This window comes from Mustelus asterias, chromosome 8 (genome assembly GCF_964213995.1).
Source record: "Mustelus asterias chromosome 8, sMusAst1.hap1.1, whole genome shotgun sequence".
Classification (NCBI taxonomy): domain Eukaryota; kingdom Metazoa; phylum Chordata; class Chondrichthyes; order Carcharhiniformes; family Triakidae; genus Mustelus; species Mustelus asterias.
The window spans coordinates 83127851-83146206 of NC_135808.1; the positions used below are offsets into that span (position 1 = coordinate 83127851).

Here is an 18356-nt window from a genome sequence, read left to right on the forward strand (position 1 = left end):
GTAAGGATGTTTTGCTGCAGTTATACGGGGTCTTGGTGAGGCCACACCTTGAGTATTGTGTGCAGTTTTGGTCTCCTGAGGAAGAACATTCTTGCTATTGAGGGAGTCCAATGAAGGTTTACCAGACTGATTCCTGGAACGACAGGACTGACATATGAAGAGAGATTTGATCGACTGGGCTTCTGCTTACTGGAATTTAGAAGAATGAGAGGGGATCTCATAGAAACATAAAATCCTGGTGGGACTGAACAGGCTAGATGCGGGAAGAATGTTCCCGATGTAGGAGAAGTCCAGAACTAGGGATCACAGTCTAAGAATAAGGGGTAAGCCATTCAGGACTGATATGCGGAAGAATTTCTTCACCTAGAGTTGTGAGCCTGTGGAATTCTCTACCACAGAAAGCTGTTGGGGCCAGTTCGTTAGAGATGTTAAAGAGGGAGCCTTTGCAGCTAAAGGGATCAAGGGGTATGAAGAAAAAGTGGGAGTGGGATATTGAAAGCGCATGATCAGCCATGATCATGTTGAATAGTGGTGCAGGCTTGAAGGGCTGAATGGCCTTCTCCTGCACCTATTTTCTATGTTTCTATGTAAGCTCACTAATATCCTTTCGGGAAGGAAATCCTCCATCCTTACCTGCTTAGGCCTATATGTGACTCCAGAGCCATAGCAATATAGTTGACTCTTAACTGCCTCTAAAATGGCCTAGCAAACCACTTGGTTGTACCAAACCACAACAGAAAAGTCAAAATGGAATAAAATTGGACAAATCACCTGCCATTGACTAAGGCATTGGAAACGACAAAGGCACATGCAACTCTGCAAAGCCCTCTTGACTAACATCTGGCAGCTTGTGCAAAAATTGGGAGAACTATCCCACAGACTGGTCAAGCAACAGCTTGTCATGGTCATACTCACAGAAACATATCTTACAGCCAACATCCTGGACACCACCATCACCACCTTTGGGTATGCCCTGCCCACCAGTTAGACAAACACAGTAGAGGCTGCAGCACAGCGGGTATACTATTGGGAGAGAGTTGCTCTGGGAGTCTTCAACATAGTGTCAGTGGGGTTAGCAGGGTAAATACATGGGGTTATGGGGATAGGGCCTGGGTGCGATTGTTGTCGGAACAGGCTCGATGGGCCGAATGGCCTCCTTCTGCACTGTAGGAATTCTATGATTAAGCCTCATGGCATCAGGTCGAACATGGGCAAGGAAACCTCCCACTGATTACCACCTTCAGCTGATCAATAAGTATTGCTCCTGTTGAACACCACTTGGAAGAAGCACTGAGGTAGCAAGAAAGCAGAATGGGGGATTTCAATGTCCATCACCAAGAGTGATTTGATACCACCATTACTGAGTGCTGAAGGACAGATGCACCATAGAAAGCATTCTTTCTGGTTGTATCACAGCTTGGTATGGCTCCTGCTCTGCCCAAGTCCGCAAGAAACTACAAGAGGTCGTGAATGTAGCCCAATCCATCACGCAAACCAGCCTCCCATCCATTGACTCTATCTACACTTCCCGCTGCCTCGGCAAAGCAGCCAGCATAATTAAGGACCCCACGCACCCCGGACATTCTCTCTTCCACCTTCTTCCTTCGGGGAAAAAGATACAAAAATCTGAGGTCACGTACCAACCGACTCAAGAACAGCCTCTTCCCTGATGCTGTCAGGCTTTTGAATGGACTTACCTTGCATTAAGTTGATCTTTCTCTACACCCTAGCTTTGACTGTAACACTACATTCTGCACTCTCTCGTTTTCTTCTCTATGAACAGTATGTTTTGTCTGTATAGCGCGCAAGAAACAATACTTTTCACTGTATGTTAATACATGTGACAATAATAAATCAAATCAAAAAATATCTGCCAGATTAGGTCAGCAGCAGGTTGCAAGGGAGCCAACAAGAGGGAAAACTCAGGCCTTGTCCTCACCAATCTACCTGCTGCAGTTGCTTCTGTCCACGGAAGTATAGGTAGCAGTGACAACTGCACAGTCCTTGTGAAGAAAAAGTCCCATTTTCACATTGTGCATACCATCCCTTGTGTTGTCTGGCACCACATGCTAAATGGGATAGACTCAGAACAGATCTAACACCTAAAAACTGGCATACATGAGACACTGTGGGCCATCAGCAGCAGTGGAATTGTGTACAACCTCAATCTATAATCTCATGGCCGGCATATCCCCTACTATTGACCATTACCATCAAGCTAAGGGATCAACCCTGGTTCAAACATCGCATACCAGACAATGAAAACAGTATGCAACTGACAGAGCTAAGCAATCCCAAAACCAACACATTTAGATCAAAGCTCTGCACATCTAGCATGAATGGTGGTGAAGTAATATAGCTTATTTTGATCTTATCAATGCAAATAATGATCCAACAAGGGAATTCTCTATTGACATGAAGTGGGAACCTAATGGCAATTTATTCCAGCTCAACTCCACTCATCACTGGAATAGGTGGTCCTGGAAGAGTTCGTAGCCCACCCAGTATGATGAAAATTTAAAAGGCAAATTGGCACTAAGTTGTTGAAATAAATATGAATAATTACAGTAATAAAGTGATTACTTGCTGTAATATTGATTCAACTAATTAAAGTAACAGAAATGCAATTTTAATTAGAAACGTAAACATGTCAACAGTTCACAACAGCTTGTCTGCTTGATCTCAATTTCTCCCGTTTTAACGGTTTCACATTCTAAATCTTTTACATTATAATAATATAAAAGCAAAGTACTGCAGATGCTGGAATCTGAAGCAAAAACAGAAAATGCTGGAAAATCTCAGCAAGTCTGACATCATCTGTGGGGAGAGAAGAGAGCCAATGTTTCGAATCTAGATGACCCTTCATCAGTCTGTCCTTGCTCCCAAGTCTTTTGACCTGACGTCAGCTCTCAGACCTGTGCCCAGTTCTACAGACTGTTTCCAAACATGGATTCCTACTCAACCCTAGGGTCAGCAAAATCTCTATGACCTTTTTCTAATCCTAATTCTAATCTAAATCTTTACATGATTATTACCCTCATCTTTGCTGCTCTACATCAGCTCCAGCCCCCCAACATTTCAATTTTTAAATTCTCATAATTGAGTTCATCTCACTTCACTGTCTTGCTCTCCCTACCTCTCTTACTTCTTCCAACTTTACAACCACCTCCATCCCCCACAATGTCTATTCCTCTGCTTCCTTCCTCTTGTTCATCCTTCTTCATACCATTGGTGATTGTGCCTTCATTATCCATGTTCTTGAATTCCCTCCCTAAACCTATCCACCTCTCCCCTTCAATCCTTTCCTTCAAGATCCTTCTTAAAATTAATCTGTATGACCAAGCTTTTGATCAACCGTCCTATTATTTCCTTTGGCAACTCATCTATTTTTCCCCTATAGCAATGAGCATCACCAATGTGCTTCTATCTTAAATGCCCTACAGAAGTGAAACTTGCTGCTGGTCATACTTCGATGGCTTCTCAAGGGTAACAATGGAATTCTAATTAATTACTTTCTATATCCTTACATATCTCAATATCCTTTACAACTTCTCTACAGTTTTGAAGAGACCCAACAAAAGGCTGAGTTACCTGTGAAATCATATAGCTGTGGCACGGCTTCCATAATGATGCCAATCATTGGTAAGTACAACATGGCCACACGAGCTTTCACATCTAGATCAGCATACCGAGGATCTGAGTCATGACTCGACAGCAAGTTATGAACAACGTTGACAACCTTCTTGTGCAGTCCAAACAAGCTGTAAAAGGTTAAATCATTCAACAAGATCATCAAAAACACCAGCATAATGCTCATATTCATCAGCTTAAATTCTGACAATTGGTCATTCCTATTTTGGTAAAGAAGCCGGCCAGCACCAGGATACAGTAAGAAGTCTAACAACACCAGGTTAAAGCCCAACAGGTTTATTTGGTAGCAAAAGCCACGAGCTTTCGGAACAGGCTGTCCCTTCGTCAGGTGGGTGGGAGTTCAGATTACCAACAAGGCACAAAGACACAAACTCAATTTACATGAATAATGATTGGAATGTGAGCCTTTACAGCTCACTTAAGACTTGATTAGCTGTAAAGGCTCACATTCCAATCATTATTCATGTAAATTGAGTTTGTGTCTTTGTGCCTTGTTTGTAATCAGAACTCCCACCCACCTGACGAAGGGACAGCCTGTTCCGAAAGCTCGTGGCTTTTACTACCAAATAAACCTGTTGGGCTTTAACCTGGTGTTGTTAGACTTCTTACTGTGTTTACCCCAGTCCAACGCCGGCATCTCCACATCATGAGCACCAGGATACTCATGAGACACGGAAATTATCAGTGACACCTTGTCACACTGTTCCCATATTCCTTAATGCCCCAGTACCCAAAAATCAGTTGACCTCTAACTTGAATATACTCAACGATTGAGCACCTACAACTGTGTAAGGTAGAGAATTTTAAAGGTGCGCAATGCTTTGAGTGAAGAAAGTGATCATTTCAGACTGAATTTTGAGACTGTGTCCCAAGTTCTAGATCCCCAACCGGATGAAATATCCTCCCAGCAACTACCCTGCCACACCTCTTAAAATTTCAATGAAATCATACAAACACATTAAATAGAAGCAGAAGTAGGCCATTTGGCCCCTCGAGCCTGCTTCGCCATTCAATAAGATCATGACTGATCTGTTTGTGTTTTGAATTCCACATTAAAGAACAAAGAACAAAACAGCACAGGAACAGGCCCTTCGGCCCTCCAAGCCTGCGCCGCTCATGTGCCCAACTAGACCATTCTTTTGTATCCCTCTATTCCCAGTCTGTTCATGTGGCTATCTAGATAAGTCTTAAACGATCCCAGCGTGTCCGCCTCAATTACCTTGCTTGGCAGTGCATTCCAGGCCCCCACCACCCTCTGTGTAAAATACGTCTCCCTGACATCTGTGTTGAACCTTGCCCCCCTCACCTTGAACCCGTGACCCCTTGTGTTCGTCACCTCCGACCTGGGAAAAAACTTCCCACTGTTCACTCTATCTATGCCCTTCATAATTTTATACATCTCTATTAGGTCGCCCCTCATCCTCTGTCTTTCCAGGGAGAACAACCCCAATCATTATTCATGTAAATTGAGTTTGTGTCTTTGTGCCTTGTTTGTAATCAGAACTCCCACCCACCTGATGAAGGGACAGCCTGTTCCGAAAGCTCGTGGCTTTTGCTACCTAATTAGTTTACCTAATCTCTCCTCATAGCTAAGACCCTCCATACCAGGCAACATCCTGGTAAACCTTCTCTGTACTCTCTCCAAAGCCTCCATGTCCTTCTGGTAGTGTGGCGACCAGAACTGGACGCAGTATTCCAAATGTGGCCTAACCATTGTTCTATACAGCTGCAACATCATATGCCAACTTTTATATTCTATGCCCCGTCCAATAAAGGCAAGCATGCCATATGCCTTCTTGACCCCCTCTCCACCTGTGCTGCCACCTTTAAGGATCTGTGGACTTGTACACCCAGGTCCCTCTGTGTATCTATACTCCTGATGGTTCTGCCATTTATTGTATAGCTCCCCCTTACATTAGATCTACCAAAATGCATCACTTCGCATTTATCTGGATTAAATTCCATCTGCCATTTCTCCGCCCAATGTTCCAGCCTATCTATATCCTCCTGTATTCTCTGACAACGTTCATCACTATCTGCTACTCCAGCAATCTTCGTGTCATCCGCAAACTTACTGATCACACCAGCTACATCTTCCTCCAAATCATTTATATATATCACATACAGCAGAGGTCCCAGTACAGAGACCTGCGGAACACCACTAGTCACAGACCTCCAACCGGAAAAAGACCCCTCCACTGCTACCCTCTGTCTTCTATGGCTAATCATGATGTGGAGATGCCGGCGTTGGACTGGGGTAAACACAGTAAGAAGTTTAACAACACCAGGTTAAAGTCCAACAGGTTTATTTGGTAGCAAAAGCCACACAAGCTTTCGAGGCTCTAAATACATACTCTTGCAACTCGGCCAACGTTGTCTACCTGATACGCTGCAAGAAAGGATGTCCCGAGGCATGGTACATTGGGGAAACTGCAGACGCTGCGACAACGGATGAATGAACACCGCTCGACAATCACCAGGCAAGACTGTTCTCTTCCTGTTGGGGAGCACTTCAGCGGTCACGGGCATTCGGCCTCTGATATTCGGGTAAGCGTTCTCCAAGGCGGCCTTCGCGACACACGACAGCGCAGAGTCGCTGAGCAGAAACTGATAGCCAAGTTCCGCACACACAAGGACGGCCTCAACCGGGATATTGGGTTCATGTCACAATATTTGTAACTCCCACAGTTGCGTGGACCTGCAGAGTTTCACTGGCTGTCTTGTCTGGAGACAATACACATCTTTTTAGCCTGTCTTGATGCTCTCTCCACTCCCATTGTTTTGTTTCTTAAAGACTGGATTAGTTGTAAGTATTCGCATTCCAACCATTATTCATGTAAATTGAGTCTGTGTCTTTATAAATTCTGTTTGTGAACAGAATTCCCACTCACCTGAAGAAGGGGCTTAGAGCCTCGAAAGCTTGTGTGGCTTTTGCTACCAAATAAACCTGTTGGACTTTAACCTGGTGTTGTTAAACTTCTTTCTATGGCTAAGCCAGTTCTCCACCCATCTAGCTAGCTCACCTTTTATCCCGTGAGATTTAACCTTTTGCACCAGCCTGCCATGAGGGACCTTGTCAAACGCTTTACTAAAATCCATATAGACTACATCCACGGCCCTTCCTTCGTCAATCGTTTTTGTCACCTCCTCAAAAAACTCAACCAAATTTGTGGGCATGACCTCCCTCGTACAAAACCATGCTGTCTATCGCTAATGAGATTATTCAGTTCTAAATGCGCATATATCCTATCTCTAAGAATCTTCTCCAACAACTTCCCTACCACGGACGTCAAGCCCATCGGCCTATAATTACCCGGGTTATCCTTGCTACCCTTCTTAAATAACGGGACCACATTTGCTATCCTCCAATCCTCTGGGACCTCACCCATCTACCCCTGCTAACCTTTGATTCCCTGGCTTAACAAGAATCTACCTACCTCCAGCTTAAAGGCATTCAATGATGCCACTTCCACCGCCTTTTGAAGCAGACAGTTCCAAAGTCACACAACCCTCAGAGAGAAAAATTCTCATCTCTGTCCAAAAAGAGCAACCCATAATTTTAAAATACTTCCCCCAGTTCAAAGCTCACCCACAAGAAGAAACATACTTTCCACATCCACCTTTTCAATACCATTAAGAATCTTATATACTTCAATCAAGTCATCCCCTCACTCTTCAAAACTTCAGTGGAAATGAGCCTAGTTAGTCTAACCTTCCCTCATCAGACAACCTGCTCATTCCAGGTTTCAATCCAGTAAACCTCCTCTGAACTACTTTCAATTCATTTACACTCTTCCTTAGATAAAGAGACCACAACTGCACTCAGTATCTGAGGTATGGTCTCACCAATACCCTATATAACTGAAGCATAACATCTTCTCGTAATAAAAGATGTGCTCCATGAACTTTCTTAACTGCTTGCTGTACCTACATACTTATTTTTTGTGACTCATGCACAAGAACACCTAGATCCCTCTGCACCTCGGAATTCTGCAGCTGTTCTTCGTTTAAGTAATATCTTGATTTTTAGTCTTCCTGCCAAAGTGAACAACTTCACATTTTCCCACATTATACTGCATCTGCCAGATTTTTACTCAGTCATTCAACCTGTCTGTATCCATCTGCAATCTCCTTATATCCTCTTCACAAGATACTTCCCTATCTTTCTTTGGGCCATCTGCAATTGAGCTACCATGCCTTCACTCCCCTCTTCCATATCATTGATATAAATTGTAAGAAGGCCCCAGCACAGAACCCTGCGGGACTCCACTTGTCACATCCTGCCAATCAGACAAAGACTCATTTATTCATAATCTCTAGCTTTCTGCCAGCCAGCCAATCTTCTATCCATGAGATCACCTGCCATTTTTCTAATTTCTCCTGTTTTCTGTCCTAAATCTCTTACATTTAACTTTACATTCATACCTCTTCACCTAGACCTTTCACTTGCAAACTACTTTTTCCCATCCTTTCACAATGTTAAGCGCCACTATTAACTTACCCCTATATTGTACCTTGTTTTAAGAAAACCCCAATATTGTAGATCTCTCTCTATTTCTTATACTAGACAACATTCCGAGGGAATATAGGCCAAGTCTATTCAATCTTTCCTCATTTGACAATGCATTCATCCCAGGAATCGGTCTAGTGAGCCTTTGTTGCACTCCCTCTAAGGGAAGCATTTCCTTCCTTTAAGTAAGGTCAAAGCTGTACATACTACTTAAGGTGTGGTTTCACTAAGGCTCCATTTAACTGCCGTAAAGTATTTTCATTCTTATATTTCAATCCCTTTGTAATAAAGGCTCACATACATTTGATTTTCTAATTACTTGGTGTATGCATGTTAACTTTCTGTGATTGATGTAAATGGACACCAGGATCCATCTGAACACCAACATTTCCCAGCTTGTCCCTGTTTAAAAATATTCTGCTTTTCTATTTTTCCTCCCAAAGTAGATAATTTCATATTTCTTCACTTAATATTCCATCTGCCACTTTCTTGCCCACTCTCTTAATCTGTCTAAATCCTTTCGCAGGCTCTATGTGTCCTCCTCACAGCCCACTTTCCCATTGTAACTTTTGTATTATCAGCAAATTTAAACTCAATTTTCTCATCCAAGTCATTAACATAGATTGTAAACATCTGAGGCCCAAGCAGTGGCGCTTACAGCACTCAATTGGCTATAGATGGTCAACCGGAAAAGTGGCCTATTCATTCCTATAGTCTGCTTTCTGTCTGTTAGCCAATCTTCAATCAATTTATTATTCTAAAACCATGAGACATAACTGTGTACTTTTATTGGAATTAAAGTAAAAGAAACATTAATTCCACCCACCGCCCTGCCTCAGAGAAGGAAAGTTTTTTTTGACACGAGCAACAATGAGCAATCTTTCTGGTTGTATCACAGCTTGGTATGGCTCCTGTTCTGTCCAAGACCGCAAGAAACTACAAAGGGTCGTGAACAAAGCCCAGTCCATCACACAAACCAGCCTCCCATCCATTGACTCTGTCTACACTCCCTGCTGCCTCAGAAAAGCAGCCAGCATAATCAAGGACCCCATGCACCCCGGACATACTCTCTTCCACCTTTCTCCATCGGGAAAAAGTCTGAGGACCCGTACCAATCAACACAAGAACAGCTTCTTCCCTGCTGCCATCAGACCTTTGAATGGAACTACCTCACATTAAGTTGATCTTTCTCTACGCCCTAGCTATGAATGTAACATGACATTCTGCATCCTCTCCTTTTCTTTTCTATGTATGGTATGCTTTGTCTGTATAGCGTGCAAGAAACAATACTTTTCATTGTATACCAATACATGTGACAATAATAAATCAAATCAAAATCAATAAAGACACTATGAGCATGCATCTTATCCAACTCACCCCTCTGCCTCTGGGTCTAGAATAAGTGCTAACTCAGTGAGTACGAGTCCAGCTAGGTAGTGCTGCTGGCGGAATGGGACTGACAATTCAAACATATTTGCAATCTTTTGATCTTGAACAATTGTAGAAAACCCAGAGCTCTGGAAAATAAAACAGACTGGAATTAATAATAACACGCAAACAGGCCATTCTGCTTAACTAACTTGTATTTATCCTTCACACAAGCCATTGTCACATTACCATATTCCCTTGTTGCCTTGTCATATCTCCTTATTCCTTTTATTTAATCATGTACTGGTTATCCTTAAAGGTTAACCTGGCAACTGCTTAATCTCTAATTCTGGCAGTCTATTGCAAGCTTCACAACCCTGTGTAGAAAGAAATTTCTCTTGTTCTCTGTCCCAAATCTCCCACATTTAATCTTGTATCCCAATTCTTTCATGCTAGACCTTTCATTTGCAAATTCCTTTTCCTCATCCTTTCATAATTCTAAACACGTCTATTAAATACCCCTGTATTATACTCTGTTCCAAGAAAAATCTTATTTTTAAAAACATATTTCTTTGTATTTTTTCATATCAGATAGCACCTGAGTGCACTTTTCACGTCCTCTCTTATAGTGTGGAGCCCAAAGTGGCACACACTACTTCAACTTCAAAAGAGAGATAAGAGGCGGTGGGTGAGGTTTAGGGAGGGAATTCTAGAGCCTTGGGCCAAGTCAGTGAAAGATATAGCCACATGAAAGAGCAATTAAAATCAGGGGTGCTCAAAGAGGCCTTTTACCTCTGGGTCTAGAATAAGTGTTAACTCAGTGAGTATGTGGGGAGGCAATGGCCTAGTGGTATTATGGCCGACTATTAATCCAGAAACCCAGATAATGCTCTGGGGACCTGGGTTCAAATCCCGCCACGGCAGATGGTGAAATTTGAATTCAATAAAAAATATCTGGAATTTAGAATCTACCGATGACCATGAAACCATTGTAGAAAAAACCCATCTGGTTCACTAATGTTCTTTAGGGAAGGAAATCTGCCATCCTTAGCTGGTCTGGCCTACATGTGACTCCAGCACCACAGTAATGTGGTTGACTCTCATATGCCCTCTGAAATGGCCTAGCAAGCTACTCAGTTGTAACAACCACTACCAAGTCTCAACAAAAAAACAAAACTGGACGGACCACCTAGCATTAATCTAGGCACCGGAAATGACAACGGGAAAACAAACAGCCCTGTCGACTCTACAAAGTCCTCCTTACTAACATCTGGGGGCTAGTGTCAAAACTGGGAGAGCTGTCTCACAGGCTAGTCAAGCAACAACCTGACATAGCCATTCTCACGGAATCATACCTTACAGATAACACTCCAGACACCACCATTACCATCCCTGGATATGTCCTGTCCCACCGGCAGGACAGACCCAGCAGAGGTGGCAGCACAGAGGTATACAGATGGGAGGGAGTTGCCCTGGGAGTCCTTAACATCAACTCCGGACCCCATGAAGTCTCATGGCTTCAGGTTAAACATGGGCAAGGAAACCTCTTACTGGTTACCACGTACCGTCCTCCTTCGGCTGATGAATCAGTGTTCCTCCATGTTGAACAACACTTGGGTGGCAAGGGCGCAAAATGTACTCTGGGTGGGGTATTTCAATGTCCACCACCAAGGGTGGCTCGGCAGCAGCACTACTGATCGAGCTCGTCGGGTCCTAAAGGATATAACTGCTAGACTGGGTCTGCAGCAGGTGGTGAAGGAACCAACAAGAGGAAATAACATCCTTGACCTCATCCTTACCAATCTGCCGGCTACAGATGCATTTGTCCATGATAATATCGGTAAGAGTGACCACCGCATAGTCCTTGTGGAGACAAAGTCCCCCCTTCGCATTGAGGATAACCTCCATCGTGTTATGTGGCACTATCACAGTGCTAAATGGGACAGACTTCGAACCAATCTAGCAACTCAAGTTTGGGCATCCATGAGGTGCTATGGGCCATCAACAGCAGCGGAATTGTACTCCAGCACAATCTGCAACCTCATGACCCGGCATATCCCTCACTCAACCATTACCATCAAGCCAGGGGATCAACCCTGGTTCAATGGAGAGTGCAGGAGGACATGTCAGGAGCAGCACCAGGCATACCTAAAAATGAAGTGTCAACCTGGTGAAGCTACAAAACAGGACTACTTGCATGCCAAATGGCAAAAACAGCAAGTGATAGACAGAGCTAAGCAATCCCACAACCAACGGATCAGATCTAAGCTCTGCAGTCCTGCCACATCCAGTCAAGAATGATGGTGGACAATTAAACAACTCACTGGAGGAGGAGGTTCCACAAATATCCCCATCCTAAATGATGGAGGAGCCCAGCACATCAGTGCAAAAGATAAGGTTGAAGTATTCGCAACAATCTTCAGCCAGAAGTGCCAAGTGGGTGATCCATCTCGGCCTCCTCCAGTGGCCCCCAGCATCTCAGATGCCAGTCTCCAGCCAATTCGATTCACTCCAAGTGATATCAAGGAACAGTTGGAGGCACTGGATACTGCAAAGGCCCTGATAGCATTCCGGCAATAGTACTGAAGACTTATGCTCCAGAACTTGCTGCTCCCCTAGCCAACCTCTTCCAGTAGAGTTACAAAACTGGATATACCCAACAATGTGGAAAATTGCCCAGGTATGTCCTGTACACAAAAAGCAGGACAAATCCAACCCGGCCAATTTCCGCCCAATCAGTCTACTCTCGATCATCACTAAAGTGATGGAAGGAAGGGGTCATCAACAGTGCTATCAAGCAGCACCTGCTCAGCAATAACCTGCTCAGTGACGCCCAGTTTGAGTTTCGCCAGGGTCACTCAGCTCCTGACCTCATCACAGCCTTGGTTCAAACATGGACAAAAGAGCTGAATTCCAGAGGTGAGATGCAAGTGACAGCACTTGACATCAAAGCTGCAAAGATGCTGAGTGTGGCATCAAGGAGCCCTCGCAAAACTGGAATCAATGGGTATCAAGGGGCAAATTCTCCACTGGTTGGAATCATACTAGGTACATAGGAAGATGGTTGTGGTTGTGGAGGGTCAGTCATCTCAGCTCCAGGACATCTCTGCAAGAGTCCCTCAGGGCAGTGTCCTAGGCCCAACAATCTTCAGCTGCTTCATCAATGACCTCCCCTCCGTCATAAGGTCAGAAGTGGGGATGTTCACCGATGATTGCACTATGTTCAACACCATTTGCGACTCCTCACATACTGAAGCAGTCCATGTTCAAATACAACAAGATTTGGACAATATCCAGGCCTGGGCTGACAAGTGGCAAGTAACATTCGCGCCACACAAATGCCAGGCAATGACCATCACTAATAAGAGACACTCTAACCACCGTCCTTGACATTCAATGGTGTAACCATCACTGAATTCCCCCACTGTCAACATCCTTGGGATTACCATTGACCAGAAACTCAACTGGACTCACCACATAAACACAGTGGCTACAAGAGCAGGTCAGAGGCTAGGAACACTGCGGCGAGTAACTCACCTCCTGACTCTCCAAAGCCTATCCACCATCGACAAGGCATAAGTCAGGAGTGTGATGGAATACTCCCCATTTGCCTGGATGGGTGCAGCTCCAACAACACTCAAGAAGCTTGACACCATCCAGGACAAAGCAGCCCGCTTGATTGGCACCACATCCACAAACATTCAATCCCTCCACCACCAACGCTCAGTAGCAGCAGTGTGTACTATCTCCAAGATGCACTGCAGCAATTCACCAAAGATCCTTAGACAGCACCTTCCAAACCCACGACCACTTTCATCTAGAAGGACAAGGACAACAGATAAATGGGAACATCACCTCCTGCAAGTTCCCCTCCAAGCCACTCACCATCCTGACTTGGAAATATATCGCTGTTCCTTCGCAGTTGCTGGGTCAAAATCCTGGAATTCCCTCCCCAACGGCATTGTGGATCAACCCACAGAACATGGACTGCAGCAATTCAAGAAGGCAGCTCACCAGCACCTTCTCAACGGCAACTAGGGATGGGCAATAAATGCTGGCCAGCCAGCAACATCCATGCCCCACGAATGAATAAAAAAAAAAGCTTATGGGGCTGAAGGAGATGGGAAGGGTGGGACCATGGTGGGATTTGAAATCAAGAATGAGAATTTTACAATCGAGGCATTACTTAACCAGAAACCAATGTAGTCCAGTGAGCGTAAGGGTAACAGATGAACAGGACTTGGTGCAAGTAAGGACATGGGCAACAGAGTTTTGGATGATCTCAAGTTTACATAGGGTAGAATATGGGAAGTAGGCCAAGTGTGCTTAGCATAGCATATGAGATAACGAAGGATTGGGTGAGGGTTTGCGCAGATGATGAGCTGAGGCAAAGGTGGAGTCAGGTGATGTTACAAGGGTGGAAATGTGGACATACGATCAGAAGCTCACCTTGGGGTCTAATATAACACTAAAGTTATGAACAGTTTGGGTCAACCATACACAGTTGCTAATGGAGAGGGATGGAGCTGGCAGCTAAGGAATGGAGTTTGTAGCAGTCATCAAATATGGCATTGATCTTCCCAATATTTAATAACATTCTCACTTTAATATTCATTATATTTTTCCATGAACCACATTGCTCCATTAGCTTTTTAAGGTCCTATTCACTTGAGTTGTTCCTTTTAACGTTTTGTGAACCTGTACCCCAATCCCTCTACTCCTCTATATTATTCTCCATTTAAAGTACAATTACCATCTCATAATTATTGACATTGAATTGCATCTACTATCATTTCAATATATAATCCCACCATTTTGTCAGCATCTCTTTGCAGCTTCCTTCGGTCTTCAATATTATTTATTACGTTTCATATTTTAATACCATCTGCAAGTTTGGATTCTACTCCCACTCACCTTACATCTAAATTATTGTTAGATATAGTTAAATAGAAATAGACTCACAACAGAACTCTGTGGGACACCACTGCACACTTACAACCATTCTGAGAAACTGCACTTAGCTCCAATTCTATATTCTCTCTTCTAATCAGTGTATATACTTCAATTTACTTCCCTACCTCAAATGTTCTTTAATCTTTTCAAATAATCTCCTGCCTGGGACTTTGTCACAGGTTTTATGAAAAGGAACTTCAATACCACATGCCAATGTACCTGACTGGTTGCAGAAGACACAGAGGGAGATGGAGAGGATGGAGGTGTAAGGAGACTGCATGGTAAGTTCAGTGTAACATAATGCTCATGGCTGCAGATGATTCGCAGGAAGTCCAACCTCAATGACACAAGCATACTTGGAGTCTGTAATGCATAAAGCTTTGAAGAAACCTAGAAAACAATAGATACAAGTGTTTAAATAATAACATTCTGTAAAAATTAAATAAACTTAAAGTGCACGTATTCACAGTTCAATCAAAATTTTAAAATTGCTTAGGGTATCATCAATGTAACTTTAAATGCATTTTTTCTGTTTGGAGGACAGGGTTGTGGCCAAATTATAAGCTGTGTTAACACTTCATTAACAGTGACCATATTTAAAAAAATAATATTGGGATATCCTGGGAATCTATGCAAGAAGGATTTGTGCAACTGAAAATTCTAAGATCCTAACTAAATAATTTTAATATCAGTTGTATATTATTTTTTAAAACTTGGTTCACGGTGCACATAATCTGATCATCTGGAACCAATTTGTCTGTTCCCTGTTTGTTTATTTAGGAAACGTGGGTACAAGTAGGACATTTTCCATTTCAATGCATCTAGCAGCATAATCAAGCTCTCTCAAGTCCAAAACAGTCATCCCATCTCATGACAGCCAGTTCAGCACCAACCAAGGGCTGAATCTGGGGATCTTCCTCGTATTCGCGATGCAGTATTACACTTGATAGCTATTTTACTTTCTGGACTATCAGGGTGCTATGAAAAACCTTTCATAGTATTTTTTCAAAACACCATAATCTGTGTGATGTTCTTTACACCCTGAAAAGATAGATTCTGTGTTTATTACCTGCTTCCAGTAGGTTTTGGTGAGGGAAAAGACAAAGCCACGATCCATCACTGAAAACAGATCGTTGAGGAAAAACGCAAGACTAACGTTTAGTCTCTCAATCAGTTCTATATCCTAAAAATATAAAAAATTCATCATTTTCACCATCAGCATTCTTGTGTAACTCTTAATTTAGTGAACAATACTTGTACAAGACACATGCTGAAATGCATACTGAAAATGTTTCACTGGTTTTGACCGAGTCCAGCACTTACTTGGCTATGTTTCATCCAATGCTCTCTCTCTCTCTCGCGTGCGTATCTTCATACCCATACTGTTTTTTTCACCCTTCGGGGGATAGTGGAGGAAGGATTTCCAAGCTGATTATCAGCCCGTCGAACCACATTGAACACTCCTTCTGTGGCCTACAAGTCCTGGTGTTGGACTCGTACCTGGAGTGTCTGGTCCAGCAGTATGGGCGCTACCACTGTGCCGCAAGGCCTCCTCCTAATGCTCAGAACTGGTTTGCTGGATAGGTTGACTGTCATTTCCATCCTTTTCTTACTATTCTCCCAATCTTCCCTGAAGGCACTGACTTACATTTGGAGTAGGCCCAAGGCTGTTACCCACCTGTCCAATATAGTCATTCTTCAGTCCAGACAATGAGAGGCAACATCCTGCCAAGTCGAATCACTAATAAACCCAAAACATGTTGCTCCCTTACATGACAACAGGCAAGGGCAGAAATTCTGGCTGATCTTTCTGCTCCTTAACACAGAAGAACCTCAACTACTTCTATTCCTATATGTAAGACAGAGATCAATGCATTGTAGGATAGCAAGAGAATTAAAGTTCATGGGAATGGTGTGATAAGGTAATGTTGATGTAAAAGATCAGACATGGTCACACAGTGTGGCAGGGTGGGCTCAAAGAGCCTACTCCTGCTCCTATTCCTTACGTTCTTAATTGGCACCCTAACATAAGATTAGAAAACACAGCACAAGCCAGGGATCAAATGTGGTTCCATCTGTCTATATGATCACATCTGCGAAAATGAAGAGAAGAATGAATTCCATCGTTACCTTCTGAAATCTTGTAACTATATCCCCTGCAATCATGCTAACCAGCGCAGCAATGTCATCCATGAATCTTTCTGGGAATCGAGCTTTTCTCAAGGTGTCAAGTTTGTCAGAAAAATATAAATGGTGCACCATGCTTTTCACCTGATCAATCAATAACATATTACACAAAGCATTAGTTCTAGATATATGTTTAAGTTTTTAAAAAAGAACTTGCAGTACATTTTGGTTTCTCTGAAATGAGTGCCAACACAATTCACAAGACAGGTATGGAGATGGAATCAATACAAGACCTTTTGGAAAGTGGATAAAGCTATTTGAACCAAAAAAAACCATCTCTTTAATCCCACCTAACCATTGCCCCCTCTCTCACCAGGTTACTTCTCTCAATTATTTCTCTCTCCAAAAATAATTTAATTGCTTTTTGGATGTACTGATACTGTTTACTGCCATACTCTTCCCTAGTAGCTCATTCCAAACTATGTTTTTTGTGGGGGGAGCATCCACCTCTTTTCCTTTGTCTCCTACATTAACCTGGGAGTTAAACAATTTCCAACAGAATTACACAAACGTCAATTGGATCATCTTGATATCTTCTGTTTTGCAAGAATTCAAGCAAGAAATCTCATTCAAAATCCAGATTTTTAACAGCTAGAATCACACTTACTCATCCATTTTTTAAAAAATGGTCGTTGAACAAGACAGATGGAGCCCAATGGGATCCAAAAGGGAAACTGAGCAAAATGAGAGATGGACATCATTTGAGCCACCATGCACATCTTCAAAGAAGCCCTAATACTCCATTTATATGACAGCATTACCTTCAGAGGTGGCCCTATTCAATACAAACTAAGTAGTGTACATGCTTTAGAAAACAAAGTAAACTAGCCTAAAATAGTTCTGCTCCTTCAGCTCTCAAATTATATGAATCAAATGAAGCTAATTTCATAATGTATGAGCTGAATGGGCCTCTCTATCAACTACAAAGATCGCCTGCCAGGATGGCTGTGGAACTGGACTTTAGGACAACTGCAAATCCACACTGTAAACAAAGTCAATTCAGAATACAGGGATATGGTTCATGTTGTGCGATTACTTCCATAGTGTGGGGTGGAACATGAAGGGGGTTTGGGATTGAGCAAACCCTGTACCCTGTTTGGGAGTGTGAGGCTGGCTCAGAGGAGAACTCAAAATTTAAGTCAACAAAACAAAGAACAAGCTTCTCCCAGAACTACATCTTATTGAACTAAACATGAAGTCTTCAGCAATCACTGGCACAATGTGGAACTTTAAAACTTAAGAGTTAACCGTACACAGGTTAACATACGAATTAAGAGCAGGAGCGAGCCACTCGGTCCTCGAGGCTGCTCCACCATTTAATAAGATCATGGCTGATCTGACTGTAACCTGAACCCAACACATTCCTGATTACCCCCAATCACCTTTCACCCCCTTCTTAATCAGGAATCGATCTAGCTCCGTCTTAAAAATATTCAAAAGAGTCAGATCTTGTTTATTGTACTTACCATTAATTCAAAGAAGAACCAGGCCTGGTGCAAAGCGGATTCACGCACACTCCCACTGCTAACAACCCACTGCAGGGCCAGCTCCTCATGCAATAGCTGAGTCACACAACACAACAGGAATTATAAACACTTACAAAATAATACTCCAGAATAAGGACAAACATAGTTATTCTGCCTGAGTTCAACAATCACAGCTGGATGGTAATTTTAATCTTTCTAAT

The 18356-nt window shown here is 42.9% G+C and overlaps 1 protein-coding gene across 4 annotated transcripts in view; it reads right to left on the reverse strand.

Moving 5' to 3' along the window:
• Positions 1–18356, reverse strand: part of dock7 (dedicator of cytokinesis 7) — a 161137-nt gene that overhangs the window by 43654 nt on the left and 99127 nt on the right. For all 4 annotated transcript variants that reach the window (XM_078218392.1, XM_078218390.1, XM_078218389.1 and 1 more), the window contains 6 exons: positions 18136–18231; positions 16613–16753; positions 15552–15665; positions 14702–14872; positions 9539–9678; positions 3592–3761 (listed from right to left, as the gene is read on the reverse strand). In XM_078218392.1, coding sequence (XP_078074518.1) covers positions 3592–3761; positions 9539–9678; positions 14702–14872; positions 15552–15665; positions 16613–16753; positions 18136–18231 — 832 coding nt within the window. The remainder of the gene's footprint in view (positions 1–3591; positions 3762–9538; positions 9679–14701; positions 14873–15551; positions 15666–16612; positions 16754–18135; positions 18232–18356) is intronic.